At 34.5% G+C, this 23,186-nt stretch overlaps 1 protein-coding gene across 1 annotated transcript in view; it reads left to right on the top strand.

The window, feature by feature from the left end:
• Window positions 1-18,670, top strand: part of SPRED1 (sprouty related EVH1 domain containing 1) — a 57,292-nt gene extending 38,622 nt beyond the window's left edge. Inside the window, exons 3-6 of the mRNA XM_021539295.4 lie at window positions 3,561-3,729; window positions 5,007-5,056; window positions 12,989-13,147; window positions 16,768-18,670. Of these exons, the coding sequence (XP_021394970.1) occupies window positions 3,561-3,729; window positions 5,007-5,056; window positions 12,989-13,147; window positions 16,768-17,427 (1,038 nt within the window). The 3' untranslated portion in view covers window positions 17,428-18,670. The remainder of the gene's footprint in view (window positions 1-3,560; window positions 3,730-5,006; window positions 5,057-12,988; window positions 13,148-16,767) is intronic.
• The last annotated feature ends 4,516 nt before the right edge of the window (window positions 18,671-23,186 follow it).

The following is a 23,186-nucleotide window of genomic DNA, read 5'->3' as shown; positions in this document are numbered from 1 at the left end:
TTGAGTTTTTCTTCTGAAATAAGCTCTAAATAATTATGTCATATTTTCAATATTCATTTTGTGTCTGTTTAAGAATATTTGGGTTTTAAGTGCTGAAGTAGAAAATTTCTGACTGTGGAGATTGATCTTGTCTACATAAGCCAAATAGATTTTATTGTCTTTAAAGATTTAGTTTTTGGAGATGAGAAAAAAAAGCATTAGGCAAAGAAGTATTTTTGAGTAGCAATGAATTAATTAGTGTTGCATTCAATAACATCTAGATATTAAAAGGAGCTTTTCATTAAATAACAGGAGACATAGAGCATAAATAGGGCTCTGTATTTACGCTCTGAGAATTTACATTTTGGTCATGTGGGTCTGGTTTTCTTCTGTCTTGAGTCTGATGATTCTGCAACATTTTCCATTATGCAGACGTTTCATATTGGCATGGAAGTCTTATATTTAAGTCTTCAAATTAAGAGAACCTTCAGAACAGTAACCCATGAGGTGTTTTTTAAAATGAAACGTAGTTAAGCTGTAGGCATTTTATTTACAATTTTTCAGGCCTTTTCTGTACTTATCCCTGGAAGTCTTGGGGAAGGTCTGCCTAAAAAGTTTTGGGAGTGCATATTTTGGGTAACAATGTGGAAGAGTATATGACCTTCACCTATGATGTGGAGAGTTCTGAACCATAGTAAATTGCACTAAAAATAATTGGAGTTTTGAAATATATCTGCATTGAAAAAGCTTAGTTTCCATTTCCAGACCTTGGAGAATATGTGTATGCGGATGCTTCCTCCCCAGCTCCCATGATAGTTAACATGCTTGAGCATAAGGTAGCCTTTGGCAAAATTAAGTTTTACAATTTAAAAATTTACTATTCTGGCAAAGCATAGGGGTGTTTCAGGGAGAGAAAAATGCTTCTGGGGATGGTTGGTATGTTTTTTTATTTAATTTGGATTTTTTTGTATTTCTGAATGTATCAAATACTGTTGAAGGGCTGGATGTTTATAAATTTGTGTCCCACTGCTAATTGAGACCTGTAGTTTTTCAGTTTTCTCCCAGGTAGGGCAAGCATCAAGTCTTGCTTGTATAAATTCTTGTATCTGATTAATACATACAATTTTGATGTAACATGTTTTCCCCTTTTCAATGCCCTTTCAGTTATATCTTCTGTGTTAAGCAGTCTGTTTTCATACAAGTTTAGATGGAAAAAATCAGTGTCACCCCCTCAAAGGTGTTATTTCCTTGAATCAGGTTGAAAACAATTACAGTGCTGGGTGGAGTGTTAACTTGTTTTGTTAATCAAAGCTTGTTATATATAATACGTGAGGGTTGGAAGTGGGGTGAGTGTTGCTTTTTGGGCTGGAGGGAGTTGGTTTGGGGACTTTCTAGTTCAGTTTGTGTGTCTTTGAAAACCATAGCTTCTACTCAGTGAAGTTCTAATACAGTTTTTATCTCTAGTGGTAAAATTTTTACTGGGTATGAATTTTCAGAATGAAGTAATCTGGATTAATCCCTTGGGCACCAGAAATTCATTGTGATGCTATAAAATCAGGCTTACAGTACTTTTTGTTGATGTTTTGGATGACACTACACACAAAATTGACTGTGAAAATAGTTGGTGTTAATATATTAGAGATTCCCCCTAAAGAGCGCTCGACCTAGAAAAGGCAGTGGTGTGAGAAGCCTTCCTTTTTAACTGCTCTTTGAAAGAGGAAGCAAGTTTAAAATCATCCAGAGGAACAAAGAACAACTATTTGATGCACCTTAGAACTGCAGAATAATCCTTCTTTTCTTCCTGCAACAACTTTTCCCACAGACCTACAGCAAACAGATTCCTGTTTGATGTTTTAACTACATATTGTTGACCATTTAGGGAGATCTGAGTGGAGAAATAAAATATTATGTTAATGCTGAAGGAGTTTATATGAGTAGATAGAATATTATCCTTCTAGTGGCAGAGGTAAAATCCAATAACAGCTGAGAGGATGTGATTACTAGTGGATTGTAGGGGGAATAAATAGTAAAAAGTAAGAGAAAAAAACCTATTTGCCTATGTAATAATTAGACAATGAAAGGAGAAGAGGAACACAGAGAATGTAAGAATAACCTAAATATAGATATATATTTATATTTTTTTAAGTTTGAGGTGTTTTCTCAGTTGTTTCTGCTTAAAATAATTTTACAATATCCTGTGAGGAATTTTGTATTTTTTCTTTTAAAAAGCCACATATGTAACAAAATATAAAGAAATTCTAAAAGTGCATCAATGAAATGATAGGATTTTGAAATTCCTCATTCATCTCTCAATCAGTGTAGTCCTTCATCAGCAAATACTGATACAGAGACAATGTTGTCTTGCTGGGAGCTTTATTATAATATTATACTGCTATAGAAGCAGATCAATGCATCTCCCTCCATACTTTCTTGTTCACAATGGATTTTTTTTAAATCAATAAACACTCAGTGCAACAATGTTGCTTAAAAGAATTTTTGCCAGTAAAGTAAATATACAAATACATTTTTAAAACCAGACTATTTAAAGGGGAAATGATAAGGCTTTCCAGTACCTGAAGGGAGCCTGCAAAAAAAGCTGGGATTATTTAACAGAAGGATTATTTAACAAAGAATATAGTGACAAGACAGAGGGATTATTTAAGAGAGAATATAGTGACAAAGCAGAATTACTTCAAATTTAAAGAGGGTGGATTTAGATTAGATACTTGGAAAAATTCTTTCTTGTGAGTGTGCTAAGACACTGGAACAGGTGGCCCAGAAAAGTGGTGAATGCTCCATTCCTGGAAGTGTTCAAGGCTATTTTGGATGGAGCTGTGAGCAACCTGGTCTAGTGGAAGGTGTCCCTGCCTATGTCAGGGGGGTTGGAACTGAAAGCCATTTTGTGAAGATTGTGACTTTGCTTTAGTACTGAATGTACATGTATACCTCTAATGATTTTGTAGCCAAATAATTCTGGTAATTATTCACAGTTACTGCTTTTTTTTATAGTTGAACATGAGCCACAAATGTGTTTTTGTCTAGGTGCAGGCAGTAATACGCTCATAAAGATTTTAGGGTTTATTAATTTCATTTTTGTAAACAATTCTCTTATATTACTTTCACTTGTTTAGTAGCCTTTCTGAGAGAAATCTGAACATCTGCCTGAAAGCAGCATGAAGTTAGTCTAGTGCTAAAAGATTTTGTAGATCTCAGTGATACAGTAAAATTTGATCTCGCACATAATGCTTTTTGGGGGGATGTGAGCTATTTCATTTGCTGAACATCTAAGTCTGTACTACTTGTTGCAGGTATGAGATACTTTTATGGGTATGAGATTTTTGAGTAAGAAGGTTGACTCAGTAAACAATTAGTGCCTTCAACCCATACCATTTATCAGCAACTGATAGTGAATAATTTGGCCATAATGGAAATGAAGTTAAAATTGCATCCTTGTCGCAGGAGGAAGTTTAAAAAGAGACCTCTATGATGTATGTTTCCGGTAGTTCACAAAGATGACCTTTTGTTCTCAAATTTGATATATTGGTCATTGATATCTTTTCCTTCTGTTTTCTTTCTGAAAGGTGGTCTTGGAATGCACATTAAAGAAAGACCTTGTTTACAACAAAGTTACTCCTACTTTTTACCACTGGAAGATTGATGACAAGAAGTTTGGCCTCACATTTCAGAGTCCTGCTGATGCAAGAGCATTTGATAGAGGTATTCGGAGAGCAGTAGAGGATATTTCTCAAGGTACGTGTTTCAGGTGAAATGGTGGTGGAGTGGATGAATATTGAGTGTTTACTAAAAGAGATGTCAAAGTGCTTTGTGTAACAGTATTTTGTTGACAGTATTTAAGGATGTGGATTAAACTGTAGTATATTGGGATTTTAGTAGTTTTTGAAATAATATTTCTGGCATTTCTAAAGTGCCATTCATTCAAGTGTCTTAAATTGCTTCACAAACACCAATAAGGTAATTTTCTGAAACATCCCTATATAATAAAGTATTGCCTCTTTCTTTTAGACATGAAGAAATGGAGGAAGCTGGAGTGTAATATTCTCTTACTTGTATCTTAGAAGCTTTTTGCAACTCCTGTGTTCTTGTAGGATAAGCTGGGAAGTTAAATGATTTCTGACCTATTGAGTTCTCTTTTTATCTGCACATACTTTCAGTTAATAGTTCTATTTTTTACTAACAACTGAGTTAGTAGTAGTTCTGCATTCAGTGTGGTTATGAGAACAGGTTCTTTTAGGAACAGAAGAATTTACTCAGATAGCAATATGACTAACTGGTTCCAGAGATTCACTCAATTAATGGAAACCAGTGAGCAAACTGGAGGATATCATCAAGCCTAGATTCTGAGCTGAAAATATGATAAATGTATTGCTGGGTTGAGTCAGAGAGGGAAGAAAACTAGTGTCTATTGCATTGAAAGAACATGTCTTTCAGGCTTGTAGAAAGTAACTTTAGGGATTTTATGTGTGTTATTCTACTAATTAAGGGAGGAGCATGTTTCTGAAGGGAAATGCTTTTTGACATACTCTAATGACTGCTTTGGAATTTTACTGGTATGATCCATATCCCTTCAAGACAAATATTTAGATAACATGAGAATAACTTTTTTTCTCTTATGGTCTCACACTTTCTGTTGATTTATAGCAAAATACAACACAGTGTGCATTCATGCCAACCAAATGTGTCTGCCTTTAATTTTCAAAATGCTACATTAAAAGGAATCTACTCTTGCTTCTGACTGCTGATGACACTTTGAAAATGCTTTTATAAAGAAGGTGAGAACAAGAGAGAGAGGAGTATGGCTAGGAATACTCAGTATAGAAAATGCAGTGTTGAAATGAGTGATGCTTACTAAATCAACTTGAAATGGAATGATCTATAGGTTAAAACAGTAAACAAGAATATTTATATAATAATCACTGGCTATTGAGACATGATGTGGATTACTGGAAGCAGTAAGTGGTAAATACAAAGAAAATAACCTTGTCTATTTTTTTTTTCTTTATATAAAGGTTATCCACCCTCTCAAAATGATGTTGAAGTGGCAGAAGACTGCTTTCAAGTGAGTAAATTTTTAAATTAATTGTGCATTTTTCTTTTACAAATGTACTGAACAGATTTTGCTCTCATTACTGAGAATAAGCAAAATATGAGCAATAGCAAAATTCAGTTTAATGAAATAAGTTCCAGAAGAATTATCTAGAAGACTTATAAGACTTATAAGACTTACGTGTCCTAAAAAAAGTAGTTACTATTTAATCCATAGGATCATTAAGTGTCCTGAGTTTGATTTTTAAGTTCAGAATGTCTGTTCAAGTTATATGTCCTCTTTGATCTTATTGAAATAAGAAATATTCTCCTTGGAAACAGAAAATAGAGGGATGAAGACTCTTTTTACTTGTACATCCTGTTTGTTTCTTTAGATTTCCCTTTGCAGTGATAAAACTCTTCTAACATCAAATGGTTAGAGTTGAAAAGATGCTGAGGCAATGGTTGAGAGGATCCAATCCAAAGAAAGACAGATGCTCAGACAATTTTTAAAAACACACTGAAGATAAAGTAGTCTCTTGTTGATAGTAGTTTTTATTGATCCTTATTCAATTTCTGTAGGTCATAATGGCTTAAGAGTTAAAAATTTATGTCCAACCATGCTTCAGAGTTACAGTGCTTTACTAGTATACCACACCATATACCATAAGTACTGTAACACTGATGCATAACACTGCCTGGTAATATCCAAGAATCATAGAATTAAAAAGCCAGTATAAAAAATATGTTATGGATATATATACACACACAGAGTAAATAACTATATTATAAGTGAGTAAGTCATATTTGTGTCTATGTATGCTTGTCATTTTTCCCTTCTTATTTATGGTTTTAGGGAAAACCGTGTCTTCATTCACACGTATATTCAGTTTTCAGAGTGCAGAAATTTAAATTAATGGGAAGATGGTAAAGAACTAAGTTGACTCAGGTGTCTTAGTGACTATTCAGAAAACTGATAGTGTTGCTAAGTGATTTCTTCTGGGAAGGAGTCTTGTCACTTATGCAGTAATAAATGCTGTATCAGTATAAATGGATCCAGTGTAGAACCTCTAGAAACAAAATCAAGAAAATTAGCAGCTGACTTTGAAGATATGATAGGAGACTGAGAGTCAAGTATTTAGAAAGGATACTGCAATGCAGTGGCAGTACAGAAGTGTCCTGATACCTTTTTGTTTTGTGGTAGAAGAAATGTATTTCTTTGTGTTGCCTGTGTAACAACCTGTTGTTGTTTATTTGCATTGTTGTTTTTTTTTTTTTAATGCATTTGAAAGTAAAATTGCTATGAATATTAGATATTTCAGATTTTAAAAAGAAATTCGATTTTGACAGGGTGAAGGAAATATATGCCAAAGTCAATGCAGTCCTTAATCAGCTCTTAAAACACTTGCTTAAACATGCTTTGTTGCAAGGATTAATAATTGAACAGCTTCTATGGGCCTAATGAGATTAGAACAAACCAATTACCTCTGATTTTGCTGCCTAGTCATTACATTTCTATATAAGGATGCCAAAATTGAGGAAAATATTTGAGATTCATTATGGTTACATATTTGTTATTGGGAAAGTGGAGAAAAGTAAGTGTATTTACAACATCTATTCTATACATGTGAATATCAGTACACCACCTATTTACATATGTAAATACAGGCTTACTTTATATTCCATTTTAAAAATAAATATATAAATATTTTAAAATATCTGTAAGTCATATTTGATATATATATAAATACTCACACACTATATATATTTTACAGGTACAAACAATCTTGTGTGGTACAAACTGCTGACCAAACTATATTTTACATTCTAGACAGGAAAACATACTTCATGACTTCATCACAACAGATATTGTTTAACTGTGGATAGATGTACTGTTTTCTAAAAACAAAAAAGCTAGCCAATATCTCTTACCATATCTCTGCACACCAAAGTAAAATAAGTGATACTGATACTAGCATTTATCAGAAGGAAGGAAAAAAAAAAAAAAAAAGAAATGCAGAGAAAACTGAATCCACCCTGGTTTTAGCTATGTTTCATCTAAACTGGGTTTATGTATCAATAACAAAGCTGCAATTGCAGGCTTATGAATGCGAGTATAAAAAAGCTACACAATTTTAGTTACAGGCAGCAGGTCTAGTCTCCAGGAATACCATTGAAATATCAAATAGTCTGCATTCTCTTTCAAATTATTAATTCCTTCCCCTTCCAAGATTGATACTCTGATAAGTGAAACTGGATACCCCAGGGTCTTTTTAACTAGATGCCTATGACCATCATTATTTGAAGAGTATGTATTGAGTATTTGAAGAGTCATGTTGACTTGTCCCCCACTTTTTGCCAGTTCTATGTAGTTTAAAAGGCTTAATGATTTTTTGTTTACCTGTTTATTTTATAAACTGTTTTCCAAAGTCTCCATTATGTATGTTTTGGAGTATATCTATGCAAGGGCATTTTGGAGTGTGGATAGAATATTAAAGAGTAGTTTTTCCTACACTGTTCTAGTAATCTTACACAGCAGGAGTCCTATATTTAGTGTACATTTATAAATACAGTATTTGGTTTGTACATAAATTTCATTAACAGTGGCTTGTTTCTGTTCTTTGTTTTTAATTTTTTAATGAAGATGACTAGATGATGAAGAAAGCTAAATATGTTTCATAAGTTATTTTACTGCCTGGTTATATTTGGTGCTACAGAGAGCAAATAAAATCATCCAAAGATCAAAAATTATCATCACAGTGAAATCTCAATGCTTCCTTGTAATAAGTATTATCAGATTTTATAGAAGTAGTTAGTAGAAATAGTGATTGTCCAAAAGTTGTATATATATATCTTAAATGTAAATCCAAAAACTGAACTCTTGTATTGTTCTTCTAGGCTAGCAACTGGCTTGCTATGTTATACCTTGGTTCACTATATTTACATTTTCTAAATAAAATCTCCCAGAGAAAGTGTTTTTTGCTCAAATGTATAATTTTAAGAAGGCATAGCTTCATTATACTTTCTTTAGCCTATCTGTTGTTTACAAATAATGTTAAAATACTAGTATTAAAATGATATGATCAATTAAGGGTTTTCATGGTTGCTTAAATGATTGCAATTATTTTTAGTTTTTAATTAACTTATTAGATGAAAATTGTTCATATCATCAAATAAGCCCTAGTATTACCAGATTAATTTCAAACAGAAATGCACGAATGAGTTAAGGCACTGACTTCCTATAATGGTAAATGGATCCTGGAAAAGTATTATGTGCTTACCTGGAACTATACATTGGGAATTTCTTCTGCTAGGAAGTTTAGATGTTTTTGGTATAAAATCTTACATTTTGAATGTAGGAGTAGCTTGTGTAAGTCAGTTTGCTTGTTTGTTAAAATACTGGCTCAGGTTATTTCCCCTACCAAATATAAACTTGGCTCAAACACTCACCTAGGTTTACTGAAAAAAACCAAAAATATATTTTTTTTTTCCTTAGAAGTAAATGTAAATGAAATCTAGAGCTCATGCATTTAAAATTATTTTTGTGGGGGTTTTGGATCCTGGAATGCATAAGTGTTGCTTTTGTGAACTGAAAAATAAGAGTAGTTGAGCTTTAATTTTTTTCAGTTTTTGTTGATTCAGCCATATTGGTGTTATTTATAGGCTACCAACACATTTTAACAATTTGCAGTAATAAGAATTGGATCACTTATTATTTTGAGTTTCTTACTACTGGCAGAAGAAAACTGTAGACTGATAAATTGTAAGCAGAAAATAAAAAGTTTGGCTTGTTCTTTCAGAAGTAAGTGCACCAGACTTTCTGTTAATAGTAAGGGGGAAAGGCCTGAAACTTACATGCATTTTAAGTAGTTTTGGTGCAGGCAGGGAAGACATTAATTGTTCATGTGATGCTCTGTAAATACACTATTTTGTGACCTCTGCATAGGGGCCTTCAATGACCCCTCAATTTATTTTGTCTCTAACAAAATGTTCACAGAAGTTTTATTTTATAAAAATAACATGACTTTTAAGGAAATGTGAAATAATTTACCATTGACACATTATTGTTTTATGGATCAGACAATACTACATGGTAAAACACTAAATATTAGAAATATTCAGTGCCGTTTATAAATTGTTTAGGTCCAGTTCTTAGAACTAAAAGTAATACCAATTCATATTATCAGTTTCAAATACATCTATTTATATACTGTGCTAAAGCATTTTGGTTTATTAAGCTTTTTTTGTTGGTAGTTGTATATAAAAACAGGAGGAATTTTCTTCCCCTTACCAGTGTTCCTAGCAGCCTTTTTACATGTAGTGTCCTCTTTATATTCAGGTGGAAAAGCCTTTGAAGAAAGAGACATGTCAAATGTCTTATTTTTTAGTTTAAACTGTATGAAATATTCAGAGTAATCTAGGTAATATTTCAGCCTATGTCAGAAACACATACCTGAAAATAATAGTTTCTTTGCCAAATATATTGCTCCATCAGTCTCAGAAATAGCCAAAGCAGAAGGAAGTCATTCAGATGTTTTTGAAACCTGTATAATTTATTCACAATTGAAAAATTAAGGTCAAAGCATTTAAACGTTTCTTGTGTTGTTAGCATCAAACAGCAGATTTTTGGGCCTCATGGGAAGTAAATGCAAGAGCTGGGATGCAGCGGAAATGTGGTCTCTCATCCTCCTTCTGTGTAATCATTAAACTTACTTAGAGGAGAACATTTTTAACAATGTTTGCAGAACAATGTTGAATTCTCTCCCAGACTTAACTCTGGCAAACTGGGAGAAGTAAGGAGAGAAAATTTGAAGAACAAGAGAAGCTCAGTCTGGTTTTCATTTTCTCTACAGCTGTCATCTGGCTTTGAATTCTGCTGGAGAGCTACAGCTGGAGTCATTTTATTGCTTTACCCAGCATCCTTTTGCTTGTGCGCACAGAAATGTTTTAGTAGTCTTGGAAAAAAATTCGGAGTATCTCTTAGCAACCATAGGACAGTAATTATTATACCAGCAGCTGGGAGCAAACCAGATTTCCGTTGTGCATTAAAAACTGGCGTAGGTTACTTTACAGATGATACTGAATAACCTATGCCAGTACTGTACTTTGCAGGCTGTGGTTAAAGAATATTGAATGTGGGCGGTGTAATTGCTTTGGACAGTAGAAAAGGAGAATGTGTGCATCTGTGTTAGTGTGTGATACTCTGTATATTTGTTCTGTACTTGTTCTTGTGGAAAACTTTATATGTTTGCTTCTTACTTAAATGCATTTTCAACACAATACCATTTTTGTTTTTAGGGCTTCCTATTTCAGATTGTCTGTGTTTCCATTATAAATGTGGGTTTTCAGATGTTTATGACCTTCTAATAAAACATCACATTGTAGCAGGAAGTTGTCCAAGGAAGAGGTTTTTGGATGCTAATAAGCGTGGTTTGACTGTATCAAAACTGCAGTTTAATTAAAAGCAGAGAGTTCAGCATGTTCATCTGGCATTTCTGTAATTCAACATAGTGAATATTTATTGGCTAAAGGACTGACATGATTGCTTTTAATTTTAATACCAGAAGTTAGTCTGTGTCCACTTACCTGTAGTGTATAGGATGGTAAGCTGAGCATTGTGCTTTCAGAAATGTTGTCTGGCGAGTTCTTGCCTTACAAAGGTCACATGCTTTTCTCTGTCTGCTGCCACCCTGAAATTTGTCCTTGAAGTCAATTAGTTTGAATTGTGGTATCTGTGTTGGAATTTTCTAAAAGCATTCTTTGATAATTGCTGTGTATAGGGCACCGAGGTTTGCTTTAAGATTAAGGTTTGTGTTTTGTGCATCATCTGGCACTGCTAGTTAGCACAGCAAGAGGTGATCTGTGCCTGTGTCCTTCATTAGGTGGAGCCCTCCTTGACTGCCAAGGGGAGCACCCGTGCGTGCCTGTGTGTGCATGTGCCTATGTCCTTTTTGCTCTATAGTGTAGATAGTTTATTGTTAAAGAGGAAAGGTGCAAACCACCTGCAGGGACAGGAAATCGTGCAGGCTGCTGCAAATCTCACCCAGGGATGAAAACTGGCTTGTGGGTAGTATGTTGTTTTTATCCTGGGAAGGAAGGAGTAGAAGTTTTTGCAGCTTGCTCCCTTCTCCCTAGACCACTCAAATTTATACTAGCCAGGGGAAGGGGAAAAGGGATGCTTATCACTGTGGTTTCTGTAAAATGGCTTCTATCTGTTAGCTTAAATGCTTGTAGTTATTTTAAGAATTGCTCAGACCAAAAATGGTTGTAGGCATTTCTTCCTCATTTTGAATACAGCTCTACTGTAGTTTGAGCCACTGTTTTGTGGCTTGTTATGTCATTGGGCAATGTATCTGCAGGAGTACCTCCTGCCATGAAGATGTTTGCTATTCCACTAATATTTGATGCTTTTTGCTCTTAAAATACGTATACATATATGAAGTCTAACTGGTTTTAGTAATTCCAATATTTCTTTTATACTCATTTCCCAGCAATGTTTGACCAGAAATTTAATTTTCACAATAACAGGGTCAATTACTTTGTGGTGGTGTCATGCTCAAGGATCTGCCAGTAGTACTTCTTTTTGGCGTTTTGTCTGTCTTCAAAATATTTCAGGGGAAGTTTATCCTGATTGAGTGAACTTTTGTCTTTCTTGAGGTGCATGCTCTCTAGTATTAATTACACTGATCATGAATTAAGTACTAAATTAAATGTTTTAATGCTTTAAATTTAATGTTTACCCACATGGTGCTTCTGAAACAATATTTATAAATTTAGTGATGTGTTGATTTTCTTTCTCCTACAAAATCGGCTACACACCAGCTACTTCAAACTATATAGATCTCTTAGAACTCGATACATTAGGCTTTTATGTATGTGAGGTACTAATGTAATCCTAGAATAAGTTCTTTAAGTACTTTGATAAGTGAAGACAAATGATTCTGAGTTAATATTTAACTTGCCAAAACTTTAGGCTTGCCTCTGCCTTAGTATTTTTCTGTAGTATTTTTATTATTTTCCTCTAAATGTTTTCTTGATACATACAAATCCTTATAATAAAGGTGAAACATTCTCATTGCTGGAAGCTGGATGGCGCCAGAATTTTCTCAGTGCTATCCATGATGACAGCCAGTTAACTTTACGGCATCCCTCAATGCAAACAAAACATACAGTACATTTTTGGCAGCTCAATGAAATTTGTATCAAAATGCTCTGCTGTATCCTAAGTATGTCCCAGTCAGTCAAGCTTAAAGAATGAGAACTGTTCATTTTTCAATTCATTTCAAAAACTGGATCATCTTACAAGCCAGTATTCCACCTAAACATACTTCCTCTTCCTTCTTCTGAATGGCACAGGTCCTGCAGCTACCTCATCATGCGTTGCTTCATAATCTTACTTTTGTATCAAATTCACTGATACAAATTTAATTGCAAAATGACAGTCATTTGTGTTTAATGCACACTTGCTGCATTTAGATATTTTAATTGGGTCAGTATAGGTTAAAAATAATTTTTTCTTACAGCTGATTTTGCTTTTAATTTATTAAAAGATCTGACTAGCTTTTGTCTTGCTAAATAGTTTCAGAATTTTTTTTTTCCCCAATTGTATTTTTTAAATACTGGCAGCCTCATGGGTAGTTAGAGAAAACATAATCTCAGAGACAGATTAATTTCCTTTAAAAAGTCTGATTTTGGAACTGTATTTCAAAGGCATGTATCTCTAGTGCCCAAGTTGTGTACCGTCTGCAGAGAAAAGTCTGTATTTACCAAGACTGATTCAAAATAAAGAAAATACTTGCCTACTTCTAAATGCTTTAAAAAAAATTGCATTTAAGAATACTGGTGTTTGTAGATATTTCCAACACATTATGTGGAACATTAACACACTTATGTATGAACTTGTTGGGTTTGGTGTTGTTTTTATACAAATGCAAAATCACTTCAAGGAAGTTCTTGTGTGTTCTAGACTGCTCAAGAAAATACATCAGGTTCACTAATGAAAGATCACCTTTTTCAACACGAAACTGTAGTAACCAGTGAAACTTACAACAGTGCAAATTTAAGGCCTTCAACATTTGAGGATTTCAACACCAGGAGAGCCTGTTTTCCTAGCCAACCTAACCAGGTAAGAATACCAATAAAAGAAGCAGTCCGTACTTTGCTTGCTGTATTAATGGCACAGTGTATAGTTCCTGACAATAAATCACTGCATTCCAAGTCCATGTAATGTTCAATATAAACTTTGCAGCTGAAATATATTAAGTCTTATATCAGATACTCTTAATCTGCTTTATTGGGCAAAAGAAGCAAGGAGTGCTGTCTGGATGACTAAGAAGCTTGAAATTATTATTTTTTTTATCTTTAATAATTGATCTACTCCAATTATCTTTTCGTATAAGTCACCTCATATTTTTGTTTCTGTTAAGGTACATATTTTTCCCTCTTCTCATTTATTTGCAAAGAGAATTGTAAATATTTTTTAGAATAGAATGGATTGGTGATTAGGTTATTGCAGCTAAAATTTAATGGCTGCAGTAACCAGTGATGTATATCCTGTTAGTCTTCTTTGCATTGTGAAGAAAGCTGCAGTAGCTTGAAATGCCTGTATGTTTTAAAAGCATGTATAAAATCGACTACTGAGAAAGTGATAATTTAGGTTGTGTAAAACTGATTAGTCTGTGTCTGTCTGATAGAAATTGCATCAAAATTTCTTTCAAATGACAATGTTAGAATTATGTTCTTGAAAAGTGAAGTTATGGGGGATTCCATGAAAATTTAAGTAGATATTCTTTAAAGTATTCTTCTCATATTGTAACACCACCTGCAAGCAACCAACACTCAGTTTTTTGCATGGTCTTGTGGTACACACATTTAGAATATAGGCAGCTCACCAAAACTTCACGTTCTATATGTGCACACACCGCACTGGCTCTACTAAACTCCATGCATGTGACCATGTGGCACTGCAGATCTTGAGCTAATTACTGGTTTTATTTCAATTCTGTGTAAATTAGTTTGAACACTCTTAGTTAAGAGTGTGTTCATAAGTTGAATAACTCAAGAAGTACATGCTCCAACTAAAGAAATTATTAATCACTATTCAGATTTTACCTGTAATATTTTGGCTGTTAGTAAAAAAGTACTCAAGTCCTTCAGCTTTCCAGCTTCTGATACATGGAAGTGTTTTAAAATTAGTACTTTGCAATGATGTAGGCAGATGCTGGTGTCTTCAGACTGAGAAGTTTCAAGGTGAGCAAAATCAGGTGTAATTCTTCAAAGAGAAGCAGCAAAGGCTGCTGTACCAAGGAAGTGACTGTGCCTTGTTTAAAGGTGCATCCCTTCAAGTAAGGTGCGATACTTGTGGGTCAGTTGCATCAGCAGAAATTTTCTGTCTTATTTCCAGTTGGCTAAGCATGTTCAGAATCAGATTAGCTGTGGAATTTATTTTGCTGTAACAGTCTTCCTTCCTTCCTGCTTTAGCTTCACATAGATGACATTTGTACTGAGTTTTAGTTTTGACTATTTAGAGGACTGAGTGCATTATTCTCGTTAAATTTTGCTGTTATTTTTAGCTGTGTGGATTTGGGTTGTGAATTGTTCATAAGTTTTCATATACTTCATGCATTCACATAGGTTCCCTTTAATACCCAATGAGTAAGCTCTTTCCAGCATTTCTTGAGTTTTCTTATTTTTCAGCATGTTCTGCTCAAAAAAAATTTCTTAATATCAGTGCTTTAAAGAATGTAGTGGTGCCTTATTTGTAACATGCCAGTTAAGCATTTCTAGGTGTTGGACTCAAGACTTGAAAAAAAATGAGTTCTATATTCGTGGTGTGTTCTGCTCAAACAAATAAAAAGCCTTCAAAGGCTAAGGAGAGGTCAAATTCTACAGTTGTTAGTATTTGTAGTGATCTTTAATGGGGTGTTAGCTATCTGGACAGTGGGAGTTTGCAGGTGCATTTTTGTATTGAGGTTTTAGGGGTTTTTTTCTTTTAAACAATGAGTTTTATTTACTGTCTTAAGTGCATGCATAATATTCTATGTGGACAGTGGGGTAAGGATTCTTTATGCCTGTAACATGGAATTCTAGTTACTTTTGTGGCTTTTTTTCTTAAATAAGTTTACGCTGTAAAGTGTTCAAATAAGCCCATTAACCATAGTTAGTTATTTTTGCTAAACAATAGATTCTTCCTCTTATTTGCAGAATAAGGCTGAGAAGCAGTCTGCTTTTATAAGCAAAGGAGAAGCCCAGCTGCTTGTATAGGAGCCTGGGGATGTAGGGAAGAGAAGTAATGTTAGCTGAATAGGGTATAACCTTTCTTCTCCCTGTATCCTTGAAACCTTGTGGAAGTTTAACTATGTGGCTTGGAGCCAAGAAAAAAAAATATTCTTGTTAGCATACTTCAGTTGAAAGTCCCAGGGCAAAGCATCTCTAATTACAGTTCTGTACTCATCACACAAGGATTGTTGAGCAGGGAAGTGATGGTTAGAGCAGGCTACAGATATTCTTACATAATCAGAAGATAGCATATTTTAAGAAGCTCTTCCTTCCTCTTTTCCAGCTGCCTTCCCTTTTCCCTTCTCTGTCTCCTACCCCAAAATCAGGACATGCAGACTTCAGCATAGTAGGAGTATAGATGCATGCAAAGTGACAAAGTGTTTTAACCTAAAACAGCATCTTCAATAGTTTCACACACTGCAACAGATTAGGAACATGCAGTTCAATTGTTGTACTTGACTATGGAATGGTGACACATTAATTCTCATTAACTTGAGTACTAATAAGATAAACCCTCTCAAAGTAACAATACTGATGCCAAAGATTATTCCCAGGTAATTCATGATTCTGGAAGAATTTGTAAGGGAGGGGAGGGGTATTTTGTGATTTCTGAGAGATGGTTTACAGGCTGTGCTCTAGACAGAGAGAAAGGCAGAATTTGACTTGAAGCCCACTTATAATCTGGCTCTGTTTATAATAGCCCTACAGTGTAGGAAAATAATTGCCTGCCTGTAAGGTAGAAATACTGGAGCATAGTGAGACCCTTGCTTTTTTGCTGCACTGCCTGCTATTTTCAGGAGCTACTTTTATACACATGTGCTAAATTTTTATCCTGTCATTATTTGCACCTTTTCTTGCAAGTCACTTCTAATGTGATTTCAGTAATATTTAGTGGCAATCCACTATCTTACACTTAGATATCTGAGGCCTGCAGATGTTATCTAGAACATAGCCTTGATAGTAAGTTACCAGTATTGAGTACTCTTATGAATTGGAGAGACCTTGAAAACTTAGAGCAGGAATTAAGGAAAGCTTCTCCTGGAAAACACAGTAGTGAATATAGCAGGGAGTTAGTCCTAAAGCAGTAGATCATCAAATGAAATCAGTACATAAAGTAGAATAAATCTGTGGAATTAGTTTCCACTTTAAAATGTTAACACTCTAATTTTGAGCATAATTCACAGAGCAGCATCAAGTTTCATGCGGATACCAAAATACCCAAAACTCTTACGAGATACTAAAAAGTCAGGAAAGAATATGAAGCTTACAGACCTAATACCCTGCAAAAGATTCATTATTGTGGGGATGTTTGTAAATTTTAGTAGTGAGAAAATAATCTGAATTTTTTTATCCTCAGGCAGCAAAAGAAAAAAGTATTGCTTTTTTAGTTTTCTAATCTAAGTTTTCCATTGTACATGGACATAAATTTGGGGCTTCACCATAGTAAACCTCTCTTTGCCATTTCAGGTCCCACTGAAGTCAATCAGACACGTTAGTTTTCAGGACGAAGATGAAATTGTCAGAATAAACCCTCGTGACATTTTGATACGTCGTTATGCAGACTACAGGCATCCTGACATGTGGAAGAATGACCTGGAGAGGGACGATGCAGACTCAAATATACAATTTTCTAAATCAGACAGTAAAAAATCTGACTATTTATACCCTTGTGGAGATGGAACTAAGTTGAATTCCCTAAAAGACTCAAAGAGTTCTGTGGTATTTAAAACTCAACCTTCCTCATCAAAATTTAAAAACTCAAAAAGAAGAAAAGAGGATGGTGAGCGCTCCCGCTGTATATACTGCCAGGAGAGGTTTAATCATGAAGATAATGGCAGAGGAAAATGTCAAGATGCGCCAGATCCTATTAAAAGATGTATCTACCAAGTTAGTTGCATGCTTTGCGCAGAGAGCATGCTGTATCACTGCATGTCAGACTCTGAAGGAGATTTCTCTGATCCTTGCTCGTGTGACACTAGTGATGACAAGTTCTGCTTACGCTGGTTAGCACTGGTGGCACTCTCGTTCATTGCTCCATGTATGTGCTGCTACCTCCCCTTGAGAGCATGCCATCACTGTGGTGAGGTGTGTGGGTGCTGTGGAGGAAAGCATAAAGCTGCGGGATGAATCAGTCTTGTGCCAAACAGAGCTGAAAAATCTTTGTTTCCAGGAAGCATCTAACTTGGATTTGTGGAAGCTTTTTGGCAAGCTGAAGGGAATCTTTTTTCACGTAAGAGATGCTTGATGTGGAGGAAGCAACAAGACTTGTCAGACCTTGGCATTTTACAAGTGCTAGCCACGCCTAACTATTTCCTTTGAGTGCGTGGCATTTGTTGCGAGTTGTGAAGGAGATTTTGCGAAGGAAAGCCTGTTCTTATTATTGGCTACACAATGAGTATATAAACTATGATTATACTAAAAGGGATTAACTTTTGCCACTTTGTACATTCATGGTTTAGGTGAAGGGGCTCTTTTAAAAGGATTAAAACTTACCTGAGGGGAAATTTTAACTAAAAGTGCACTAGTGACAGTTGATTTAAGATTAAGAAAAGTTAATACTCAGCAAATGAGAAATGAAACTGATTTTAAGTGCAACTAAATCACTTATTAATAGTTTTTTGGAAGCAACTTTATGTATAAATAACAAATGTTTATATTTAACTAAATGTGTAAGGTACGAATTATTACTTGTTAAACTTTCCTTCCCTCTGATATAGTAGGTATGGACCATATCTACTGTCACATTCCATGGTAGTATTTTGAATAGTTAATTTAGTTGCATTTTTATTCCAGATGGACAAATTGATATTTTCAGTCCTGGTTCCCTTCAGCTACAGTTTGTGTTGAGTTGTATCCATGCATTCTGATAATCTAAAAACCTTTAAAATATTAATTATTCTAGTCTTGAGTGACCAATATTTTTTTTGTTAAGCACAGATGTAATTGTCTAAAATGTTCTTGTTAGAACATAACATTTATTTTTATATATAAATTACTTTGATTTCAACATAATAGCAAAAAGGACATTCTTTCTGTTGTTCAACCAGCAAGTTGTTTTCTTTTGGGGTGTCCTCCAAAAATACTTTCTTGCATATTCAAATGTTCATTAAGCAAAAGGTACATTAAGGCAGTTGTAACAAATTGTCACCAGTGTTCTTGTTTATCCTTCTGTTAAACTAGGATCCTGTTCAGCTGTTTATCAAGTACTATGATTAAAACAAAAGATTAATAACAAAAGTGAAATTGTTTTCATTATTTTGAACCACAACTTTTTCTAATTTGAATGGGCAAGAACAAAAGTACTGTGTGTTTTGTTCAAAAAGAACAACAAAAGACTTAGCTTGAGAAATAAATTACAGCCCAGGCAAAACTTGAGTGAACTTCTTAATTGGGGAAATTTGAAGGCAGGGCTGGGGAGGGAGGCTGGAGAGTGAGTGTATGTATGTATGTGTATGAGTGGTGGTATATTGTGTGTGGTATTTCCTATGGTTTTGTACTTGGTAAGTCTAACTTTCAGGTAAGAATTAATCAACCCACAGAGAATTTTTAAAAGCATTACATGTTATGCTGTGTTATAAGAATTATTTACTTCTTATTAAAAACATGTAAAACACTAAAAACAGTCATAATCATTAGCAAAGGTGCCAGTTTGACATCTTGGCTGGAGTGGCTCAGATTGTCTTTAATATATCCTTGTTCTTAAACACAGAATCAAATAATTTTATTTTTAAAATGCATTACTTTTCTCACTTCATTTCTTCAGCATATTTTGTGTAATTTTTTTCTGCATGTATCTGGCCCCTTAATGTTCCTTTGTAGCCCAGAAGTAAAATGAGCAAATATATATAACTATCTGTGTGTAAAATACTTTTTAAAAGAAAACATTTATATTTATATTACAGCTTGACTTGACCACCTTGTGTACATAGATCATCTCAAAGTATTATTTCACATTGAAAAAGATGACAAATATCGTGATAACTATAGAAGTTATGGAAGAGCTTCTAGTTTTGTATTAAGAGTTGATTGGATGGCTGAAGTTCAAGAATATGACACGGTAGCAGCAGTCTTGGGTTTTTACTGTTTATGTATTTGAATGCTGCTACTCTGGTTGGTTTTCATGCTTCACACATTTTCAGCTAAACTTGGTTGCCTAGAATAGACTGTTAACTTTAAAAACAATTTTCATTTAAAAATGGTGATTTTTTTTTTCTAGTAAATGAGAGGAAATTAATAGTTCTAAGTGCTAGGTTCCTAATTCAAGGTGGAGAGGTATGACCAACCTAAGAAAAGAACTTGCTGGCTGTATAAGAAAATGCTATATAATCATACTGTATATATATTTCAGAAAGAAATTAGTTTTAGCAATTTCCTCTGAGCACTATACAACATAGTGAAACTCCTCGTCCTGTACTGTATTTTATATGACACATATACTTTAATATTTTTATTAAATGTGTGCATTAATATTTTCATCTTGCATTTAACCACTTTGCTGCTAAAATGTTTTCACCTTTTGCTTTTCTCTTTGAAGATTTGTATCATCTAAAAATGGTTACTGAAAGGGCCTATGCTTGCTTTTTCCTGTTGTGCAGCAAGTGTCAACCTGCTTGCCTGGTTTGAAAGACCAAACAAATGCAAAGATCCGAGGTTGCATAAGGATTGTTTTAGTAGCATGCACATGTACTTTTTCTCTGGTGCTAGGGGTTTTACCCACTGTTACAGTTAGGAGATGAGCAGTGGAAGATATACATACAACAAGCCCATTCCAGAACAGCTTGTTGCATCCATACATCTTCTGGTTTGGCGGCACATAACGTTCATTCTATCTCCTCTGAAATACTTTCTTGAGCATTTGGAAATAGAGAAGTTTCTTCCACAGCCCGTAATCCTTGTCCTTAACATCGGGGCTGTAGTTTGCCAAGCATGTAGTAGTAGAGCTTTGTGTTGCTTGGAGGGGGACCCGAGCCTTTGGAAACCGGCACTGAATATTAAGTCCCTGGCTCGCTGAAAGCCTCGGTTAGTGAGGAAATCGTTTCCCCTTGAAGGTGGGGAAGTTCAGGGAGCGCGGCGCTCGGGCACCATCTACTGGGGGAAAGCTCTTGATGACATCGCAGCTAAGGGGCTGTCCGTGCACGGCTTCAGGTACACGATAGGGGATGCTTTAGCCATGAATTTACAGAATACTCATTTGCAGTCTGACTGGGATACTTTAGCTCACGTGCCTCTTAAGTTTCATTATTAACACTGAAGTAAAAATCCTTTAACCATATATTTTGTTAGGGTTAAAATTGTTGTGATGGCCTGTTACAGGACCATAAGAGCCAGGAATGAAATGAAAATTCTTTTGATTGTGTCACTGGGCTTCTAAGAAAGGGATTTTATTTTTTTTTTTAATATTACTATTATTTTATTTATTTCCCCTCTCAAAGTTCTTCCCACAGCAAAGTGATGGAGTTTTGATGCTCATGCAGAGGAATTTGGCCTTTTGTGATACAAATCAAGTTGTGAGTATGCACAGGTAGGTGTGTGCTCTCACACATGAAATTCAGTAGCTTTGAAGGATACATCTACAGCTGTGTGCATGTTTAGAGCAGTTTCTAATGATAATCTACAATTATTATGGTAACTGTTTAGTAAACAGCATGATGTCATAAAACTCTTTGAGAGCTTATTGAAGGGATGTTTCAAACAGTCTTAACCAATGCAGTTTCCCCTAGAGAAGCAAATGTTTTTTGAAGAATGCCTTAATTGTGCATGCTGGAATATAACATTCCCATTTTGAATGAGTTCTCCTCAGAATGATATGTTTGTGTGTACCTGGAGGATAATGTTGAACGCTTACGTAAATAATGCCCAGGTTTAAATGAGACTTTAAATCTTTTCCAAGCTTATGGCACAATATGCAGCTAGTACAGCTATACATTCATATTAGAAAAATGAAGATCAGGCTCGCTGGCTGGCAACAAAAACAAGAACTTTTAAAAGATGCCTTATGGTACTATCAGTCAAGGAGATGGGTGGATAAAACTTGTTTAATTTGGTGCATTTAAAATATAGAGAGGGGTTGAGGGGGTTGTTGGGTTTTAATTTTGTTGGGTTTTTTTCCTCTGAAAGTTTCCTTTAATTGCAAAAGTTGTGGTTCATTAAAGAAATCAAAGCATTTGGTGAAAAAGCAGCCTTCATGTTTAAAGCTGTGGTATAAGCTGTACATGGTTTTCCTTCTTTTGCTTGGTGCCATTTGCTTTTCACCCTAATGACCTCAAAGTGCCTCATGTGTATATTGTTTCCATTCATTCTCAACTGCTATTTGTGTCTACTAAATTATGTATAATTTAATTAACTCATCCCATAGGTGTTTGCGTAAAGAATATGAATATAGCTTGTTACTTTGAGTATATAATGTAAATATATCTTTAAGTTTGTAACTGGTTTGTTACATCATATCCTTATAAGTTGACAAAGTAGATAATAACCATAAAAACTGTTTCAATGTTTTTCCTGTAATTACCAGATTAAAACTATCTTGAAATGAAAAAGAATATGTTTTTCCATTCTGTGTTGGGATTGCTCAGAACAGTGCACATGAAATGAAATGTTGCAGCTCAAGAAAAGAATAAAAAGAAGTAAATACATGTATTACCTTCAACCTCCAACATCTTTCAATGTAGGAACCATTTTTACAAGTTGTTATAATGTTTTAAAGAAAAATGGACTTATACCAGTTTGCTTTGTACACACAGCAGTACTTGTTGTTGGCATCATGTTGAGGAGGTCAAGATTCCTTTACATAAAATAACATATATATATCAGAGTTCCCACTTTACCCCACAACAACAGTGTGTATCTCTGAATATAATTCTAAGTTTTGTGTAAGTTATAGAATAAGATATACACCAGAAAAGGAAGGAAAACTAATCAGTCCATGAAGAAAAATGAACAAGTAGAAATCTGTGAGACCATAATTTGAAAGATCAGTGGTCAGGGTTTAGGATAGATTATTTTGAATTGTATTTGTCTCTAGGTTTTACAAATGTTTTCTTATTCATTACAGCCAATAAAGTAATTCTCCCTGTTCATTTGATTAGTTGCTATCTTGAAGAATTTTTATTGCCAGGTGTAAATTTTACATGGACTATTAAGTGTAGATATTTGAACTTTTAATTGATGCTGTGAAAATGCACCTCTGCCAGAGAAATTAAATAGGTAAATTAATTGAATGACAAATAAGGTGAGAAGCTAGTAGAGAAAACCATAGAACTGTGTGAGAAACATGTATGAGAAAGCAGCTCAGCATTAAATATGGTTTCATACAATTTAGAAACCTAGTGTTGCATCTCAGACAAATCTACCTTAATGTAATAATTAATACACAGTCTTCTGGGTTTGAACAAGAAAAAAGGATAGGTAAAGAGTTCTTGTTATTTTATTTTTCTTGTTGATTTCATTTTTCTCTTTTTTTCTTCTTGGTTGGTTTTTTTTTTTTTTTTTTTGGGGGGGGGGGTTGTGGTGGTGGGTTTTGTGGTGGTTTTGTTTCTTACACTTTTTTTCCTGTTTGTTTTTTTTTTTTCTTTACAGCTGAGTCAAACTCAGTTGCTGGAGTTCACAGAGCTGGTGGCCAGTTTCTAAAAAAATATCCAAAGTCATTTAGCAATTAATACTCAGCCTTTTGTATCACTGTTTCCTGAACCTTTTGGCTTACTCTTATGGATCACTATGGGGTCCTGTGCCACAACAGAAATACTTCAATCTCTGTAGGATTGTATCATCAATTCCATAATTTGAGAACACTGAGCTGTAATTTTTAAGTTTGGAAATAGACATAACAAGTAAATGAATCACAATAAACAATAATCTACATTTTATACCTTTCATTTGAGATTGGA

Source organism: Lonchura striata, chromosome 5, assembly GCF_050655825.1.
Source record: "Lonchura striata isolate lonStrDom1 chromosome 5, ASM5065582v1, whole genome shotgun sequence".
NCBI lineage: Eukaryota > Metazoa > Chordata > Aves > Passeriformes > Estrildidae > Lonchura > Lonchura striata.
Note: the sequence above shows the minus strand (reverse complement) of the source record. Positions and strands in the feature narration are given on the sequence as shown.